General features: G+C 38.6%; 1 protein-coding gene across 1 annotated transcript; it reads right to left on the bottom strand.

Annotated features, from left to right (window-relative positions):
• Nucleotides 1–1,930: 1,930 nt before the first annotated feature.
• LOC138033188 (uncharacterized) lies at nucleotides 1,931–13,208 on the bottom strand. The gene is made up of 13 exons (XM_068880952.1): nucleotides 13,089–13,208; nucleotides 11,178–11,276; nucleotides 10,244–10,319; nucleotides 9,150–9,218; nucleotides 8,133–8,277; nucleotides 7,239–7,473; nucleotides 6,462–6,536; nucleotides 6,003–6,193; nucleotides 5,241–5,687; nucleotides 3,985–4,309; nucleotides 3,255–3,392; nucleotides 2,738–2,839; nucleotides 1,931–2,534 (listed from the first exon to the last, which is right to left on the bottom strand). The coding sequence occupies exons 2-13, from the start codon at nucleotides 11,227–11,229 to the stop codon at nucleotides 2,392–2,394; spliced, it is 1,998 nt and encodes a 665-aa protein (XP_068737053.1). The 5' UTR covers nucleotides 11,230–11,276; nucleotides 13,089–13,208; the 3' UTR covers nucleotides 1,931–2,391.
• Nucleotides 13,209–17,500: the final 4,292 nt, after the last annotated feature.

The following is a 17,500-nucleotide window of genomic DNA, read 5'->3' as shown; positions in this document are numbered from 1 at the left end:
AACGTTTGCAAAATCTCCAAAACTCTTCACTTTTGATGCTTTCTCTTTCCAATGTCTAGTTCCAGGCAATTTTGCAAGGTGTTTTTTTTTTCAATGCATACCTTTTAGCATCGCTTTTGGTGCTTTGTGTGTACTTTACTTCCCTTAAGATTGGCGCAATTGATGGCCCATTTATCTGCTTCTGTCTGGATTTGGAGGCACTTCTGAGGCTCTCCCAGGGGCTTTGGGGAAGAAGAGAACATGGCTAATTTGAACTTGGAAACAGGGGAACAAAGATAAAATACCTTAGGGAACAAGGGAACATAAACCATTTTAGAGATCAAAACGCTGAGAACAAGTTTCGGAGTAATTTCGGGAAAAAGGAACACGAGCAAATTTTTAAAGGGAACAAGGACCCCCTCGGGAGGGCCTCACTTCTTGAAAACCAGCGCGCTAACAGTCGCAATAGAATGCACCCGTACTTTGGAGTAAATTTTAAAGTGATAGCAGAACCAGGAGCCCATCTGGAGCGTGCAACTTTTATACAGCGTCTGTGAAACGGCGTTTTCACAAGTAGGTTTATTTTTAGACTAGCCCTTCCGGCCAATTAGGTCAAAAAACAAAGGCAGTTCCGCTTCGGTGACCCTATGACGTCAGCTTAATTTCTTGTAATTGGTCATCGGGCTCCTGTGGGAGTCTTATTCGCGGGAAATTCAATCTAAAAATAAATCGGTCTGTGAAAACGCCGTTACACGAACACAGTAGAGTTGTAGGCTCCGGGTCATGGGTTCCTGGCAGAACCCTGTTTCAGCTCTTGCTCCAGGTCGACAGGAGATTTGAACTCACATGATCTACTGTACCCATGGCTCGGTGTATTCTAAACCATGTACTGTCTTTCACAAAGCCTTACCCAATTTCAACGTATCAATGAAAAAAGTACTTGGTTTAAACAGGTTCTATCCCTTTTTTAACAAAAACTTTACTTTTTGTTACCCTTCCCCTCCCCCTACCTTTATAACCCATTTTTTTAAACAATTTACATTGGCTTTCAGCGCCCTATTTATATGTAGCCATCGTCTCTGGCTTTTTGCCCCAAGGTTACCAATTCCTTGTCGGCAAGACTAAACAGAAGTATAGGAGTTTTTCAGTAAATAAATAATAAATAGTATAAGATTATGTACACAGTCTTTGACGTTAACTTGAAATAAAGTATTTTCGCTACTAGGTACGAAATGGCAATTCTACATAATACCTGAATTGTATTGGAATTTAAACGAGAGGCCTACGTGTGAGCTGAGCAATGCGTTTCTGTTGAGTGTAAACCTTACAATAAGGACCTTTAGATTTTACTGAGGACGAGGACGAGAACGAGAACGAGTACGAATTTTGACGGGCAGTTTTCAGCGAAAACACTTAGAAAATTTATAACTTAACCCGTACGATAAATCTTACTCTCTGTTAGCAGTATAGGATGCTCAGTTATTCTTACTGCTGTTATCTGGGCCTTTTTGCTGATCGAAAAATGCCAAAACTGCTACCGTGCTGTTGACTTGTTTTGACACGACGACATTTTTGCAAAACCTCTTACTAAGTTAAACTAAGATGACGACGGTAACACGTTTTCCCGCCAAAATGACGCTCGTTTGCGCGCGCTCACTGTTGTTCTATGAGAAAAATTCGTACTCGTAGTCGTTCTCGTCCTAGAATTTAAAGCTCTGTAATAAATCTGAATGTTACAACGAAGGTGGGCCTCTTAAATTAAGACAACTCATATTGTTTCTCGAGGTGTATTCACCACTTATTGTATAATTGAAGTACAGGTACATGTTCCACTAGCTCCAGGATAAGCATACTAAAAACCACTTATTGTCTAAAAACTCTATGGAAAATCTCTTGGGTCCGTGGGAAAGCACAAATGCAAGAAACTCCAGAAATGAAGCAGAAATGAAGCATGTAAATCTCACTCTTATCAAACACGGTAATTGTGCTCCGTACAAGTACTTTTTTTTTTTTTTCTGCTCATCAGCTTGGGGTAGGCGTGGGTTTCTGCTCTTCAACATCACGGACCACTTTCATAAATGGCGGCCACTTTTACACTCTTTTGTCTTTATGTTAATTAGACCTACTGTCCTCATTTTGAAACAAAAATTCTTTTTCAAATGTGTTCGTCGTAGCGAGGCTAGAAAGGATCATTAGCATTAAAACAAAAGAATATTTTATTTGGCCGCCATTGTGAAAGAGGTCTATGAGTGGTGAGACAAACTGATGCTTTTATTTTTAAAAAACAGTTACACTTACCACAAACATTACATCAGCTCCTAATTTAAATTATGGCATTTACAAAATATTTCAGTACAACGTATTGAAAGTTAATTTGTCGTTTATTATACAGCTTTTTCCCCTTCCTTTCTCTCACATCCAGTGAAATCTGGGAACATGAAAACTCGTATATGTCACCGGCCGATGAAATGCTGACCCTGGTCTTTCGATATTGTAACGTAGTCCCTTCTGTGCCGGTCTTAGATGTGAGAAATTGGCCATGCTTTCTTGAACAACTGAAAAAGATGTTGAGAGGTGAGCAAATTTTGTGCCCGGCCATTTCGTTTCCGTTTGTGTCTTAATTAAGGTCCTAAACTAAATAATTTTCATCCCATCCCTTAATTGATTTAGTGAATTATTTTTGGTTTGACTATAAAAATAATTTTACACTGGGCATCATATGCCCTTGTATGACGTCAAAACAATGGTCCCTACTCACCTGATTTCGGCCAATGATCAGACTGATAGTGACACCACGTGACAACCACGTCACTCATATGCTGTAAGGTAACCTTTTTTAGATCTTCAGGAAAGTCAAGGCCTAATGGAGAAGAAGTGTAAATTAGTGACATAAGCAACGCAGTCGTATATTTGAAAATACGACTTCGTTACCATTATCTCGATTCCTTTTGCCCGCTATTAGGGGATGTTCTCCTTGGAGTGCGATGAAACGCCAGTTATACTGCTCAATCCTTCCTTCTTTCTTTTCAATGAGCAATTGAAATACTTTGCCAATCACAGCAGAGGCAGATATTCAAATGAACCAATCATAGCATGAAGCAGAAAGACGTGCAGCTGGCGAGTGGAGCGGGAAAAGTCACGCTCGTTTCACACTGGCAAGCCACACACTCTTTGCTGGGTTTAGCGGGAGATTAAAGCCAGTCACAAAGCGTATAGTACAAATGTCGGCACGTCAAGAGCTGCCGAGATGTTACTTTCGACACGCTTGACCTCACCTGCTTGTCTCTTCTGCCACTGATCTGCCTTTTCTCGGTTGCCAACAAGTTCAGCAGCCACAGAAAACACTTTTGGAGCGACAATGCTGCTTCCCCAGAAGTTCCAAAACTCGCGAATCACCGAACCGAAGAGGCCGCCTGTTGGGAAATAAAGCAATTAGCCCAACGCTCCAAAAGGATTTCATAAGGAAGGGTTTGCCTGTCAGCATAAGACTATCGCCTTTATCCAGGCCAAAAACGTTGCTATGAACAAAAGAAACCCAGCTTTAGTTTTTGCCACAACGAACGGGAACTCGACGATCAAACGTATTTTGATCGCTCTGCGAGACGTGATTTAATCCATTTGCTAGAGGGTAATGCTGATAGAAAAGTCGCAAGGACGTGTCACGCGTCACGCAACTTCTATCCCTTGCGATTTGGAAATGACCTGCGAGATGTGATACCTCGACTGACGTGGTGATAACCCGTTGCATTGTGGAGGGTGATGTCGAGATCAGTTTTTTTCATAACTCACTTATTTCAGCTCCTTTCGCCCTTTAGCTTAAAATGATAGATATCTGGAAAACTCATAGTGTTTTTTTCCATTCTTCAGAGATAAGGAGTGGAAATTTACAAGAGCTCAAATCGAACTGACTCTCGCATTAGTCGCGCAAGTGTTGGACGGGCTCACTACTTTTGTAAACACCGGAAATGTAAACTCTGGAAGTATCGTTTTAACCATTCAACTCACCTGATAGCATACAATCTGTACTGACGTATTCCTGCGCGGTACACTTGCTTTCCATGAGCCTCTCCGACATGTCACGGAACTTCATCGTGAGCAAGGGATCCTGGAGCCTGGAGACAATTTCGCGTTTGCAGAGTTCAAAATGTGTTTCGTAGCTCTGTAGACTGCTGGTTATCTTTTCTCGTAGCATTTTGTACAGCGAACTCACGCTCTTGTACTGAAACACTCTCAAAAGTGTTTGGACTTGCGAATTGATTATCATGTTTACAATAGCCTCCGTTATCGTTTGGGACTGGTCAGCGGAGAAGTCGTGAATGACCATTTGCCACTGTCGGAAAAAAAGACAAAGAATTCGTTTCGACGTTCTCAATATTTTTTCTTTTCTCGAATGACACATTCCATAACCTCGTCTCTAGGGTCTTCTCGGCTTTCAACATGGCGTTTCAAAGAGCCGTCATGTTGAAAGACGAGAAGACCCTGGAGATGAGGTTGTAGAGCCCCTGTATTCTATTCTCGCTCTAATGAGGCATCTGCCTTGGTTTACTCCCCGGCTACTCTCATTAATAGTCAGCTATTTTTCTTCCTGCTAGTTGACATTTTCAACTGTGTTACTGGTATGTTACTGATGTTGTGTTGTTGCCCCGACGGGGTGTGTCAATAGAGGTTAAGCATGAAGTTTACGGCCCATGGCAAACGGGAAACGGCAGACTCCTGCTTATCATAAAAGCGTGGAAATTCTCTCATTTTAACTCGCCTCGTTCCTTTGAGAAATTGCTTTATGATATCTGGAGCTAACAGGAAAGAAATGAGCTAATATCAAGCTGGGTTGTTACATTTTTGGCAAAACCTTAATTTCACTCCGACGTTTGCTGTTTGGCGTAAACGCCATGCTCAACCTCTCTAATATGTTTCGTGGCTATGCATATAGTCATTTCAAACTGACCAGTCAAGGTCGTTTCTCAATGACTAGCTGTATAATTTTTGACAAACATTAAACTGAATAATTTAAACAGTTGGTAGCGAGTACTATGACTGAGAAATAATTCATTTTCTGCAATGTTTTGATAAGATCATTTCGAGAATTTCATCGACCAAAATGAAAAAAATATTGTTTGAGAAAAGATAAATTTATTTCAGTGACGGTTAAAAAGACGCCAATTCCACAGCTTGAAAAATTAAATTCACATTACTAGCATTATCTTGTATTTTTTTCAATGGTAAAACGTAGAAATTGTGTAGGACTAAACAACTTGGAGTACCTTGGGTGAAAGGAAATCCTCCCCGGGCGTTGAACACAAACGAGCCAACGTTTTCATGTGATTTATTTGTCCTTCCTTCGTCCCTCGTTTGTAAAGCGTTGCCATAACGACAGGCCATCCCATGACGTTTCTAGATATCATACGGGTCTCTAGCAAATTAAATCCGGGAACGACGTCTTGAAATGTTTGGCAAAGTAAGTATAGTTTTCCGTATGTGCCGATGTTGCTTTGCTCCTGTGATATACTTCGGTGGAACAGAGTCTCTGATTCGGGAAGCGTTAAACAGACATATTGATCTTCCTCATCGATTGAGTAACCCTTAAGTAGGCCTACTGAGAGCTGTGATGGGAAGCGGTTTGCCTCTGCTTCCCTTACCGATGAATTATCCTGTTCGGAGTGTTGGCGTTTCCTAGACTTGCATTTCTTTGTCTCTGATGGTGTAGAACTCTAATGAGGAATTTAAAAAACGACAGATAAATTATTAGATACCTTGAAAGAGTTTGGTCTTCTGGGTGAGTTAAAATCGAGGCTGACGTTATTTTAAAGTCATGCGATAATGGGTTGACAATAGATCTGGTCTGTAAACTGATTGGTCAGCAGAAACTTGATGACATTGGTTGTTATTCATTGGTTTGTTTTGCACACACGCTCTTGTAAATGCACGTGATTTTCTCATGATTCGCCATGTGATCAACTCGTGATCGCATTAGTAAATGCCTTCCTCCTGTTGGCGCATTACTGATCAGTATCGCGGTCTTTTACCTCTCGTTTCTCGTCCGTATTATCGTCTCCCTCTTTCTCCTGCTTAATGCTATTTTGTTTACTGGATGAGCTCCTATCGGGCGTTGCCCTTCTTGCTTGCGGTCTGAAATGATCATGGGTTCCTTTTGACTCGAAATAAATACCGTCTTCTTGATGTACCCAGAAATGTGTAACAGGGTAGCCGTTATTTCCTAGGAGAAAAAATTAATCCATTAAAATCTATGTCAAGTAGTCCGGGAAGAATCTTTCTGTCCAATAGGCCATTTCCGAGTTCGTGTCTGCCTCTTCTTCAAAGCGAGTCGAAGTGCGAAGTTTTTCTTATGAAAATTAGTTTTCATTTATATGTAAAGTAGAACTAATCACCATCATAAAAACTTCGCACTTAGACTTGCTTTGAAACGGAGGCAGAAATGAACTCGGAAATGGCCTGTTTGCTCGACAACCATATTTCTTTCTGACCTGTGCATTTCCTATGAGCGAGTGTCCCTGAGCAGCTGGCATTGGGGCAGTTTTGCCCAATTTGTCTTTCACGAACTGCAAAAAAATGAATTGTTTACTGGGGTTAACATCCACAATCTCCTTGAATACATTTGTGACAATTGCCACCTGAGTCTAGTTTAACGACTCAGCTCCCTCCAGTCTTCCATAGCTCAATTGGTATGGCATCCAAGCTAGATACTAATCGGAATACAATGAGTTTGACTCCTGCAAGTTTCTGAGTATTATAGAATCACCGGAGCCCATAACCAGAAGCCTACAACTGCAATACAAGGTTTTCACAGTTCAATCTATTTTTAGGCGAGTTCGTAAATACGATTTGGCTTGCGGGAGTGACCATTCTCAATCCCATGGGTAATAATTTCTCATGCAAGACTTGTGATTCGCTGGAAAGGTCTGGTTTCCCGGGAAAATCTAAAAATAACTCGGTCTGTAAGAATCCAATGAAGTTGTACCCTCCTTGTCATGGGCCCCTTGTGTATCATTGTCAATTGATACATACAGTTCGTTAATTCATAAGTTTATCTGTGTTGTTTTGTTTTTGTTTTGAGTCTGAAGTATAGAATCAAAAATAAGACACGGGGTCGGTCAGTTATAAGGTCCCCCAACGGTTGTTATATGGAGCCTTATAAGGTGGGCCTGATCATTACACCAGGTCGGGTACGTTTGCCTCTGCGCTCTTTTTCTTTAACATTAAATTTCAGAACAATGGAAGGCAATTATTATCGAGTCACTTACCCTTATCAGAAATAGCTGGCCTCACAACAATCTTGAGTCCATTGGGCAGGGTGCAGTCTTTACTGCAGAGCAACACGCCAACGCATGTCTTTTTTAGCACAAATTTGTTGTGGTTGTTTGTGTATTTCATGGCCCATCCTGAGATGTGGGCCTGAGCCTCTCTGCTGTAGGGCGAGTAGCGCAGTTTTGTTGATCCATCAATCCATTCCTCAAATTCGTCATATTCTTTCATGGTCTTCAAAAGCAAAAAGAAGAAGGAAGAAGTGACACATTTTACAAAACAAGATATTTGCTTTTCAAGTACTTGTTTCACCAGTCGTAACATTTTTGGCGGTAGTGTGTTCGAGTGGCTTATTTCGCTAGACTTCCAATCCAGAGGTCAGCGCTCATCGCTAGTTCTAGTTGTTCTGGCCAATCACTGTGAACAGCCGACTGGTTTGTATTCCTACAGTTGGATTCTTAACAACCTGTCATCCTAACTTGTATTATTAGGTTGATCGGCCCCAAAAGCCTCTGAGGGAAGCGCTCAATGAAGTGTATTATCATAATCATTATGATTATTATTCTTAATGAAATCAAACAATCACATCGCGCAAGACAAGGGTGACTTATGCAAAGCGCGAGAAACGCTATTCGGGGGAAAACGAATCCGAGCAACTCTACCTTTGATTGGTTGAGAATGAGGGTCTCATACTTGTTGACCAATCAGCCAATCAGGAAAAAGTGGAAAGGCATACCCGAGAAATTACGGAGTTATTTCCCAAGATCACATAAAAACTCATTCTATTTCTCATGTGAAATGCACGCTTAAAACCCAAAGAGCTAACAAGTTCACGTGAATTTCATGTAAACAGTGTTTAAAAAAAGGGAAATGTGACTTGATTACTGACTTACTTGCAAAATTCCGCTTTCAGTTTCCGGGACTAGAAAAGATCTTTGTGGATCGTGTATGGCTCGATCAGGCTCCAGAAAGAAGTGATGTGTGAACCCTGCAGGCAGTGCATAATGAACTGGAGTATCTGGGTACCACACTGGAGACCTGGAAACACAGAACAAACTCGCCTTACACCACTGTGGAAGAGAATCATTTCTTGGACTTGATCCCACGTGGTTTGAATTTGTTGATTTCTCTACTGTGCTCCGAGAGGCTTTTCCTCTCACTGTATTCAGGTTTAATTACCCTACTCATCAAAAGAATGAAGGGGTAGTTTCTAAAGAAACTGTGGTGCTGCGTCGGTGGGGAAGTAATATACAAAAATTTGGCTTTATCAACGGAGTTGATAATGTAAATTGGCCACCGTACAGAGATTCTAAAAGCTGAAAACTACACGTAACCCATAATCCCTCGATTCGCTCTGACGAAGGGCTAACGCTCGAAACGTCCTACTCATCAAAAACCGACCGAAGAAATATTTGATTTGATGGGACTTACGTTGATTTGAAGACTCTCCAAAATGTAGACGGCTCGTGCACTTGCGTGTTCAGTTTGTAATATTTGGGATTATGATGGGGTCTAGAAACTTAATAATGACACTGCCGCTTATATTCATTCACTAATCATACATGCATCAATGAATGGGAAATGCAGAAGCTACAATAGCCCTGTCGCGGTTGTCTTCAAGTTGGAATTTGTCAAGGGTAAAGAAATACTCACTTACTCTCAAAGCTAATTGTGCGTTCGTTTTATGCAAATAAATAACTAAATAAATTCATAAATAAATTAGAAATACTCGTGTACTAGTATAATAGGCTAGCAGGTAATTATCAGCGATGAGTTACAGAAGATTCGCATATCTTGTTAATGCAAGGACTAAACCCTGATATATTTTAATTAAGGCTCTGAACAACAGGAGAAAAATAAATTATGAAACTGATCTCCCTGATGAATATTTGCGGAAATGAAATACTTACGATAACTTGAGCTTTTTTTGTGGAACGTGGCATAGATTGCCATGGACTCCTCCCATTTGAGCCGGAAAACTAAAGAGGTACAATTTTTTAAAATCAAATTAATGCTGTAACAGTTTCTTTCCTTGATACAAGTCTCATTGCAAAAGCCGTTAATATTTTTGCATGCATTAACGTCGACGCAAATTTCTGCCGTCATCGCGATCAAGATATGTTAGTTACGAGCCAGCGAAACGCGTCACGCGTACAGATAAAAACGCGCACGTATTTGATGGATGAAAGGCGAAATAAAATGAACAGGTTTACGCCATATTATTCCTCCCTTTCCCGGTCATGTTTACACACAACGCTCCACACAAGATGTTTGAAATAATTATTCATTACAGGACACACCCACGCGTGCACAGAAAAATAACAACAAGTATTTTTCGTTAATTTTCCTTGAAGCGACATGCTGGTTGATATCTTTAACACTTACGCTTCAAGAGCGTTAAAAAAGAGGAAAGAAATTGTCGACGCTCTCGGCTTAGACGGTTTTTCACGTGATGCTAACAGCCTCCACAGTGAGAGAGATTGAAAATCGCGATATCTCAAGGGGGTGCATTTCCTGTTGTCTTATCATACTGAACTTCTTTCGTGCCGTAATAAATGCTTATACACCCCCTAAGAGCTCGATCTCCCACTGCTATCTTTACCCACTTTTTATCAAACAGTTTTAATTAGTGGAGTTAAATCTCAGTATGACTTCGTGATTTCTCCTTTTTTTTCTTGAAAGTTCACCGCTGCTATCAAACCGTCTCGCGCGCACACTGTCCGCTGTCAGCTTTAGAGCTTAAAGCTATAGAGTTTTAACCGAAGCTAAAGGTTTGATGAATTCTGATACGAATAAAATGTAGTTTCATATTCTTACAATCGATCACTTCGGTTTTCACGAGCCCCTAAAAGACTTAAAGCTTTGTCTATACTCCTCTAATGGAAGTTCAAAGCGAGTTAGCATTTCACAATGCTAAGTTACTATTCTGCATGAGTACATATATTCTCTTGGGTGTAAAAGATTCATGGCAATAAATAATCTAATGAGTTGTTGGTCTACATACCCTTCGGTAATAACGATTGAAGCCAGCGCACGGTTAAACTTTGCTAAGATTTCTCCGTTTTCACTGCGTGCTTTATCTGTTAAACGAAAGCAAGGAAAACAGACATCAAAAACACAAATTTATGACCTGGTACGATATTAAACAGTAAAGAATTTTAAAAATCAACATGGAAAGTGAGCTTGAGGTGCTTCAATTAAAGTCAAGTTTCTTAGGGCTGAAAAGCTTTGTAAAGAGTTTGTGATCAAGTACTTCGCGTATTGACCTTTGGGAAGGCAGCTTGCTTGTCTTTGGACAAGAACACAAAAATGAGAGTAAATTGACTGTGCTAACGGTGTATTCTTCTAGCGGCGTTTTTTTCTCCTAAGAAACACAATTTGCGAGCAATTGGTTCTTCTAATGATGACAGTAGAAATTCAGTTGAAATAATTCTCCAAAAGCTTCTCTCAGAATAAAAAGATACAATATGCGAGCCAGAACGAACAAATTTAGAGAAAATCCTCAGATGGACATTTTGAACTTCCTTTTAATGCAGGAGATAATTTATCGACTTGAAGATTTTAGGAATAAAATTGCTAGCTGAAAGTTACCTTCCACGAACTTTCCAGCGAAGTATTAGCTTTTCGAAAATATTAACTGACTTCTTCGAGTGTCAAAAATTGCAAAAACATATAACCATTGCGATTTTTCCGTGGTTGCGAATCTTGTAGATGGTATTTTAGTAACTTAATTGTTTTCGACAAACCATGAAAACTCTAAGAAATCGTCAGAGGGAAATTTCGAATTTGTGGGCAACATTCCATCCGAAAGTTGCGTGTGTGTAAAACGTGGAAAAACATACTTCGTTTTCTTCACTTTAACTTACTACGTTCTCAAAAAAAAAAACCGCTTTCATTTGTTTATTATTTAACTTAGTATTTGTTAAGAAAGCACTTACCGATTCCAAGTTTGTTCTCGCTTGCGTCTTTTGCTAGTGGCTCCAAACTCATAACGTTCGACAGAGTCCTTAAGTTTTGCCTTTTTTCCTCAACAGAACCTTTCAAAGGAAACACAAAAGCGACAAATTGAAACGGGGAAGTTTAACAAAGGGCATTTGAGCGTTTTTAAGGTGATAAAAAGTTGTTATTCTAGTTCTGAGGTGTGAGCTTTTAATGCGAGGTCGTTAAAGTTATCAACAGTTTCTTCTGTTATGAAAAGACATTTGTTTTCCAGCCGTTTTGCTCTCACTAACCATGCACTACGTAAAAAAAAAAACGGTACTTCGGTTTTTTTATTGTAGTCAGTAAAACATATTGAAATATTCCTTAATTTTTGGGCGGAAATAATACTGACAAATATTCGAAGGCGATTACTACCCGAGTTAACTAATAAAAAATGTTAAATGTACGTAGTTTCTCAGAATAAGTCGAGCGTTTATACCACTTTTATGAGAAAACACAGAATAGCTGAGAGGGACCAGCCTCCATCAGCTACCATGCATTAACGAAAGTGTTTAGCTCATAACACAAAATGACCAGTGAAAAAACTGACAAGAAAAGAAAGCACTTCATTAATATGGCATCACATAGAAATAAAGGAGTATTAACGAGAAAGGCTGACCCGCCGCATAGAGAAACAAATTAAATCTCTCCATCCCAGCTGCTCAATCGCTGATTTTCATATCTACGCTGGGAGATTCCAATTTTTATAAATCACATCGAGTCACTTGTTTACCTATGGATCTTTTCAGAACGTTATCTGTCTCCTTTTTAACTTCGTTCCGGTGTGTGATATACCTTATATTACCTTTTTCTTATGCATGGCCAGTTTTAATTTGTCTTTTTTCCCGCGCGTTTGTGCCCGATTTTGAAAACTGAGCCTATCGCTGTGATCATCTACAATAATTTGATATTTCGGTGTACGTCTCAACCGTGAATTTTACAAAATAATGTTTAAAAAAAACTTGGGAACTTTCTTTGACAAAACGGATCGACTGAAAAAGATTACCATTCGTAACTATATTACCTGTGAAACTATTGTGGCCAGTTCTTACTAAAATAATCAGCATTAATGTTGAGCAAACTTCTCGCAAATTTCTCTTATTAATAGTCGTCATCGTGAAAACAGACGTTTTTCAGTTGAAACTCGAACATTGTGTCTACTGAGGTCATACGGTGTGCCATCAGTATCAAGCAAAATAACTAGAAAATATCAAGCTTGAAGAGCTTAAGTTCCAGAAGCAATTTAAAAAGAGCAAAATATTGCTTACGAACAAAGCAGAGATATTTTATTCTCAACACGCTTCTTCCGACACTCGCTCAACATCCTGACTGTCTCGACTAAAAACAATAACTGGCCCTTAAAAAACACTAAAGATTCTTGGGTAGAATTATTTTTAAGGAAAGAGAACTTTTCTCTGGATCTCAGATGATTTCAAGAGGCAACAAACTCATTTTAGCAGCGGGAAATTAGGAAAACAAACGGAAAATGGAGCCGCCAAATGCTAGAACCACTCAAGTAAGATAACAAAAAAGGTCTATCTTCTTGTCTCCTATAAATCAGGTTATATCATGTTATTTCCCAGAAGGGTTAAAAATCAAGTTTCTTTTCGGAAGGTAGAAAAACTAACCGGCAATTTAAGCTTCTCTTTTTTATGTTAGTTTTTTTTTTCTTGGCATTGTTTATGACGGCTACCCGCTCTTGTAAAAGTCGTTTCATTTGAGATGCTCTCTCTGCCATCAAAAAATCAAACTTCGCAAAGTCTCGCAGTTAATTACTTACTTTGAGGTAGTCAACAGATTAGCAAATTAGACGTTTTGTGATCTAGTGCCTAGGAAAAACTCCAGTCCATAGGAGAAAGAAAACTTACCTTTAATGCTTTGGGAAAGATTCTTCAATTATGAGATATCCTCCGCGCGCAGAGATCAAGTGTACCTGCCGAAGCGTGCGTTTTGCTTGGAAGCTGAGAAATGGCGAGTTTTTAAAAGGGCGCAATTATCAATTCTGCGCAATAAGTGAAGTTTTCACAATGCTGGGAAATTTGCCACAGTTACCATATGTGCCCGCCATTCACCTGTTCCCCGTCTAAACATTGAACAATCGGGGGCTTGCTAGGGGTCACGTGACGTGACCCAAACTATCGAAATATGACAAATCTAATATTTACCGAGATGTTGGTCTTGATAAATAATGATACAAGCTACATATTGGCCTTGAATAAGCTCATCTCGGCTTTGTAGGTGTTTGTACACGTTAAAACGTCCCGCTTTTCGAGAATACGGGATCTCTTTTTCCCTTTTGAAAATTTTTCTTCGACATAAAAAAAATGCCTCGAGAAACGAGGGTGCCGGGCCGGGAACCGAAGAGGCAGGAAAAAGCTAACTTGCTTGAAATCGTTAACAAAGTTGCAATGGACAAATGCGAAATCAATTATTAGCTGAGAACGGAGCAGATGTAAGATTTCACTAATACAAAGGCTGTAATGGTCTGTAATGGCCATTTAATCACACTGTATTTGACGAAAACAGTTTATTAATTCAAACACCGATAGAAAGGAGGCAATGAGCAAAAGGCCTTTTACGAAGGTGATTTTAACTGGTTGTTTCTCGTCTAAAATAACCACAACAGCACAATAAAAACTCTTCGAAAAATACACGCTAATATGAGAGAAGAAAAAGCAAGCGACAAAAGCGGACGGTCCAAAAATTTGCGCGCTTTCATATGATGAAAAGTTCGTTTTGTATGCAAAGATTTCGAAGTGCTAATACAGTTTCTCGGGATTCATTGTACGTTCCTTTAAAGCAGGTCTCGTCGGAGGCAAAATGAAATCTCTTAGAGATAATAAAACCGCCTTAAAAGGGTATTTTGCTATTGTTTCACAACACGGCCTAAATTTGAAATCTGTATCCTTTTTAATGATTCATAATTTGCTAGGAAGGAAATCAAATCTTAAAGAATCTCGGTTTAGTTTTCGCTAGCAAAGGCTTTGTAAAATTGATAGCATCACGTTCGGTCGTATACTTGTTATCGTTACATGCCGGGGAAAAATGTTTTGTCGCTAGGATATAAACAAGTTTCACAGCCGAAAATGTTTCTCCCGGGCACTAGAAATTTTAAAATTTTATTCCTAATACAGATACAATAGCGGATAAAGAGATCCTATTGTGAAAGCCAGCTCGACAGTTTCCGTTACGGGTTATGAATAGAATGAACGATTTTTGATAACGTCATGCAAGACGATCCAATCTTTCAAGTAATTTGGGTCGTGGTTCATCTGTATTTTGGATTACCGAGGAAAAATACTCTCGCAAATAATCCGCAACGTCTTCTTTCGCAGCTTCAAACCAAGTTTGAGTATTAATATTCTTTTCATATTTACGATGTTTGTTTACTCTCGAAGCTAAATTTCTGCTATAGTTTGCATTTAAGAGTGCTTTTGAAGCTCTAGAAATAGCACGCGGGCCCAACCACTGTTGGCATATAATTTTTTTTTTAATCTGCACGTTTCTTGCCTGATCTGAATAACATTCGCAAAGAATGCCAAATAATTAAAATATTTATGTATATTTCAATCGGATCGGACTGAAATGAAAGGGTTCGTAAGTTGATTTATGCGTAACAAAGATTAAAAATCACAACATTTCGCTCTACCATGTCTGGCAGATTAGGTCGTGGGCAAACGTTCTTTATTTTTTGAAAAGACAAAAAATATAGGCCAGATGAAAGCCCTTTTTAAATTAAAACCATGTTAGAAGTTATTCACATCTTGAGATGTGTAAGATTTGGAAAGCAAAAAGTAACAGAATTTTAAAAAAAATGACGTTTGTAGCTCGAACTGACGAAACAGACCTCGGTGTAAACCTGGTGTGTGGAAATGTTTATCAAATCTGTGTCGTTCTTAACTAGTTTTATGAAATGAAGGATTAAAGTCAATTTTCAACTCTTATGTTTTGGCTAAAGGACTAAATTATTTCTGATACCCCGTTTCATCCATGCGAATAACGGGCCAACCCGAAACCAATGGCTAAGTTTTGATTTGAAATAAACATCTTGTTTAGTACATTTGGACAAGAACTGCAGCTAAGCTTGTAAGGATCTTGCTCGGTTAATTTACATATTGTTAATAAAAAACACAGAAAATAAGCAATTTAACTTGCAACTTTTTAATCCATCTAAAGACTTTTACCGATGTCGTTTAAAAGAGGACAATAACCAAAATATTAAAACTTCACGCCGAGATAGTCGGTAGTGTTTCTAGCTAAGCCGCCGAAGACAAGTGGTTTGTTTTTAGTGGATAGTCTTAATGTTTAAATCATTTTAAAAGAAAACTTCATGTTGTAATAAGTGCGACATTGTCTTAGTCCATCAATTAGCACTTTTTTTTACTTTCCTTGTAAAATGCAGGCAAGGAACATTAAAGATCGAAAGGCTTTTACAAAGGAAGTAATTTCAAGTTTATCGAGGGTCACTTAAAATTTCTCCCAAACCTTCCACATAACCTTATATGAGTTTCCTCTTTATATTTGGATGATTTCAAAGCCAAATGTGTGCTGCCGATAACAATAAAAAGCTGGTAGAATAAAGATGGATCTGAATTTAAATAACAAAATTTTTTGTTAGTAGCAATTGTGGACTCGAAAGGAAGGTTCTTCCTAGCTACAGAGTAATTAATTTTCAGTTTTATGGGGTCTATAAGATATAAATTCCGCGATGAGTTATCTTTTCCACAAAATGCACTTTATAATACCATGCCGAAAATGATTGAGTTAATCTTCGACTTATGCACTGGGCGTTTAAAACGACTTTTTCCGTTTCTCTCAGTGTAAACGTATTTCTGTTCACGAAGATAATCCGAAAAGTTAAAGCAAAAAACAAAAAACATACACACAAAATTGGAACCTTTCGCTCCGCGCGATGAGAGGTCGTTGTCTCAGTCATTCTAATAATCAATTTGGTTTTCCAATTACCATTTATAAACTTGAAATTGCTACAGTTACAAGAGTTCAAAGTTAACATGTTAACACATTTTAACCTTGGAAGGAAAAAATTGTTTATAAAATCATTTCAAGTACTGAAAACACGAATAAAAAACGTTTATAGTTGAAAGTTGGCAAGTTGCTAAGAATAACTTCTTTTTTTTTTCAACTTACAGCCAACTTTAATCTCGTAATGCAAACATTTTTACAGTTCCAAGAAGCTAGAGGCTTAAACTAACTGTTAACTGAAGAATTGTCTAAAAAAGTTATGAACTAAAAATTTTAAGACCATCAAACTAGCCATTGAGGATTGTTGATCATTTAAAAAATATATACTTTGCAGCACTTCCTCAAGTTATCGATTTGTCGATTGACAACTGCTTTGCACGTAGAGAGATAGCCTGCAAATACAACCGAGTAGAGGGGACATATTCGTAATGTACCTTTTGATACCAAGAACAAGTTTTGCCATTACATTAATTCAAGGACTCAATATTGACTAGGCTAAACTTCATTTAGCGTGAACTCTATCTAAGCTTTCATTTCGCACACTGTAGCCGGTTAGATTGAAATCTTAGATCTACAGCTTCCACTACTGCTCTGTTAATTTTCCGCAAAGCACCTTGGAGAAAAGATGTCAAATCCTGCATAAGAGTTTTGTCGCTATAGCAGCTCCCTCGCAACTCAACAACAACAAAATAACTAAAGTAGGACACTGTTAAATTCAAAAATCTTCTCGAGGAGATTTCCTTTATACTACACAAAAGAAACTGCATTTCTAGTCGGCATTTTTGTCCCTTCTTCCTGTATCCACGATTTTTTTTTTGTTTATGAGGTTGTTAGAAACCGAATTTTCAATTAGCTTCATTGCAATGGAAATAAAGGTTTCCCAACAGAGGCGAGATTCGCACGCTAAAGAATTGCCCTAGTTGTAATATTAATCAACAATTTAAATCTCGTTTACTTTACGACGCAGGTGCGTATACACAAACGTTTGGAAAAACGGTAAGAAGTAATTTTCTTTCTAATTGGAAAACGACAAGCATTTAAAACTGAGTTCTCCTGAATCGTTTCAGAGTTGAAGATTTTAAAAGATTATTTCTTTTTAACCGTTGTTTATTTTTGTGGTCGAGGGAAACTGTTGGAAACCCTCTTGTTGAGGCTGTTCAAATTATTAATCTTTTTCTGGAAAACTCTTTCTATGCCTTTCATTGACACACCAGAGAACTAAATCTTATTTCGCTACAGTATTTTTTTGGTATATTTGAATTACAAATATGCTATGGTGTTTGATAATACAAAAATA

Source organism: Montipora capricornis, chromosome 14 (genome assembly GCF_036669925.1).
Source record: "Montipora capricornis isolate CH-2021 chromosome 14, ASM3666992v2, whole genome shotgun sequence".
Lineage (NCBI taxonomy): Eukaryota > Metazoa > Cnidaria > Anthozoa > Scleractinia > Acroporidae > Montipora > Montipora capricornis.
The sequence above is the reverse complement of the archived record's forward strand: the minus strand, read 5'-3'. Positions and strand labels throughout refer to the sequence as shown.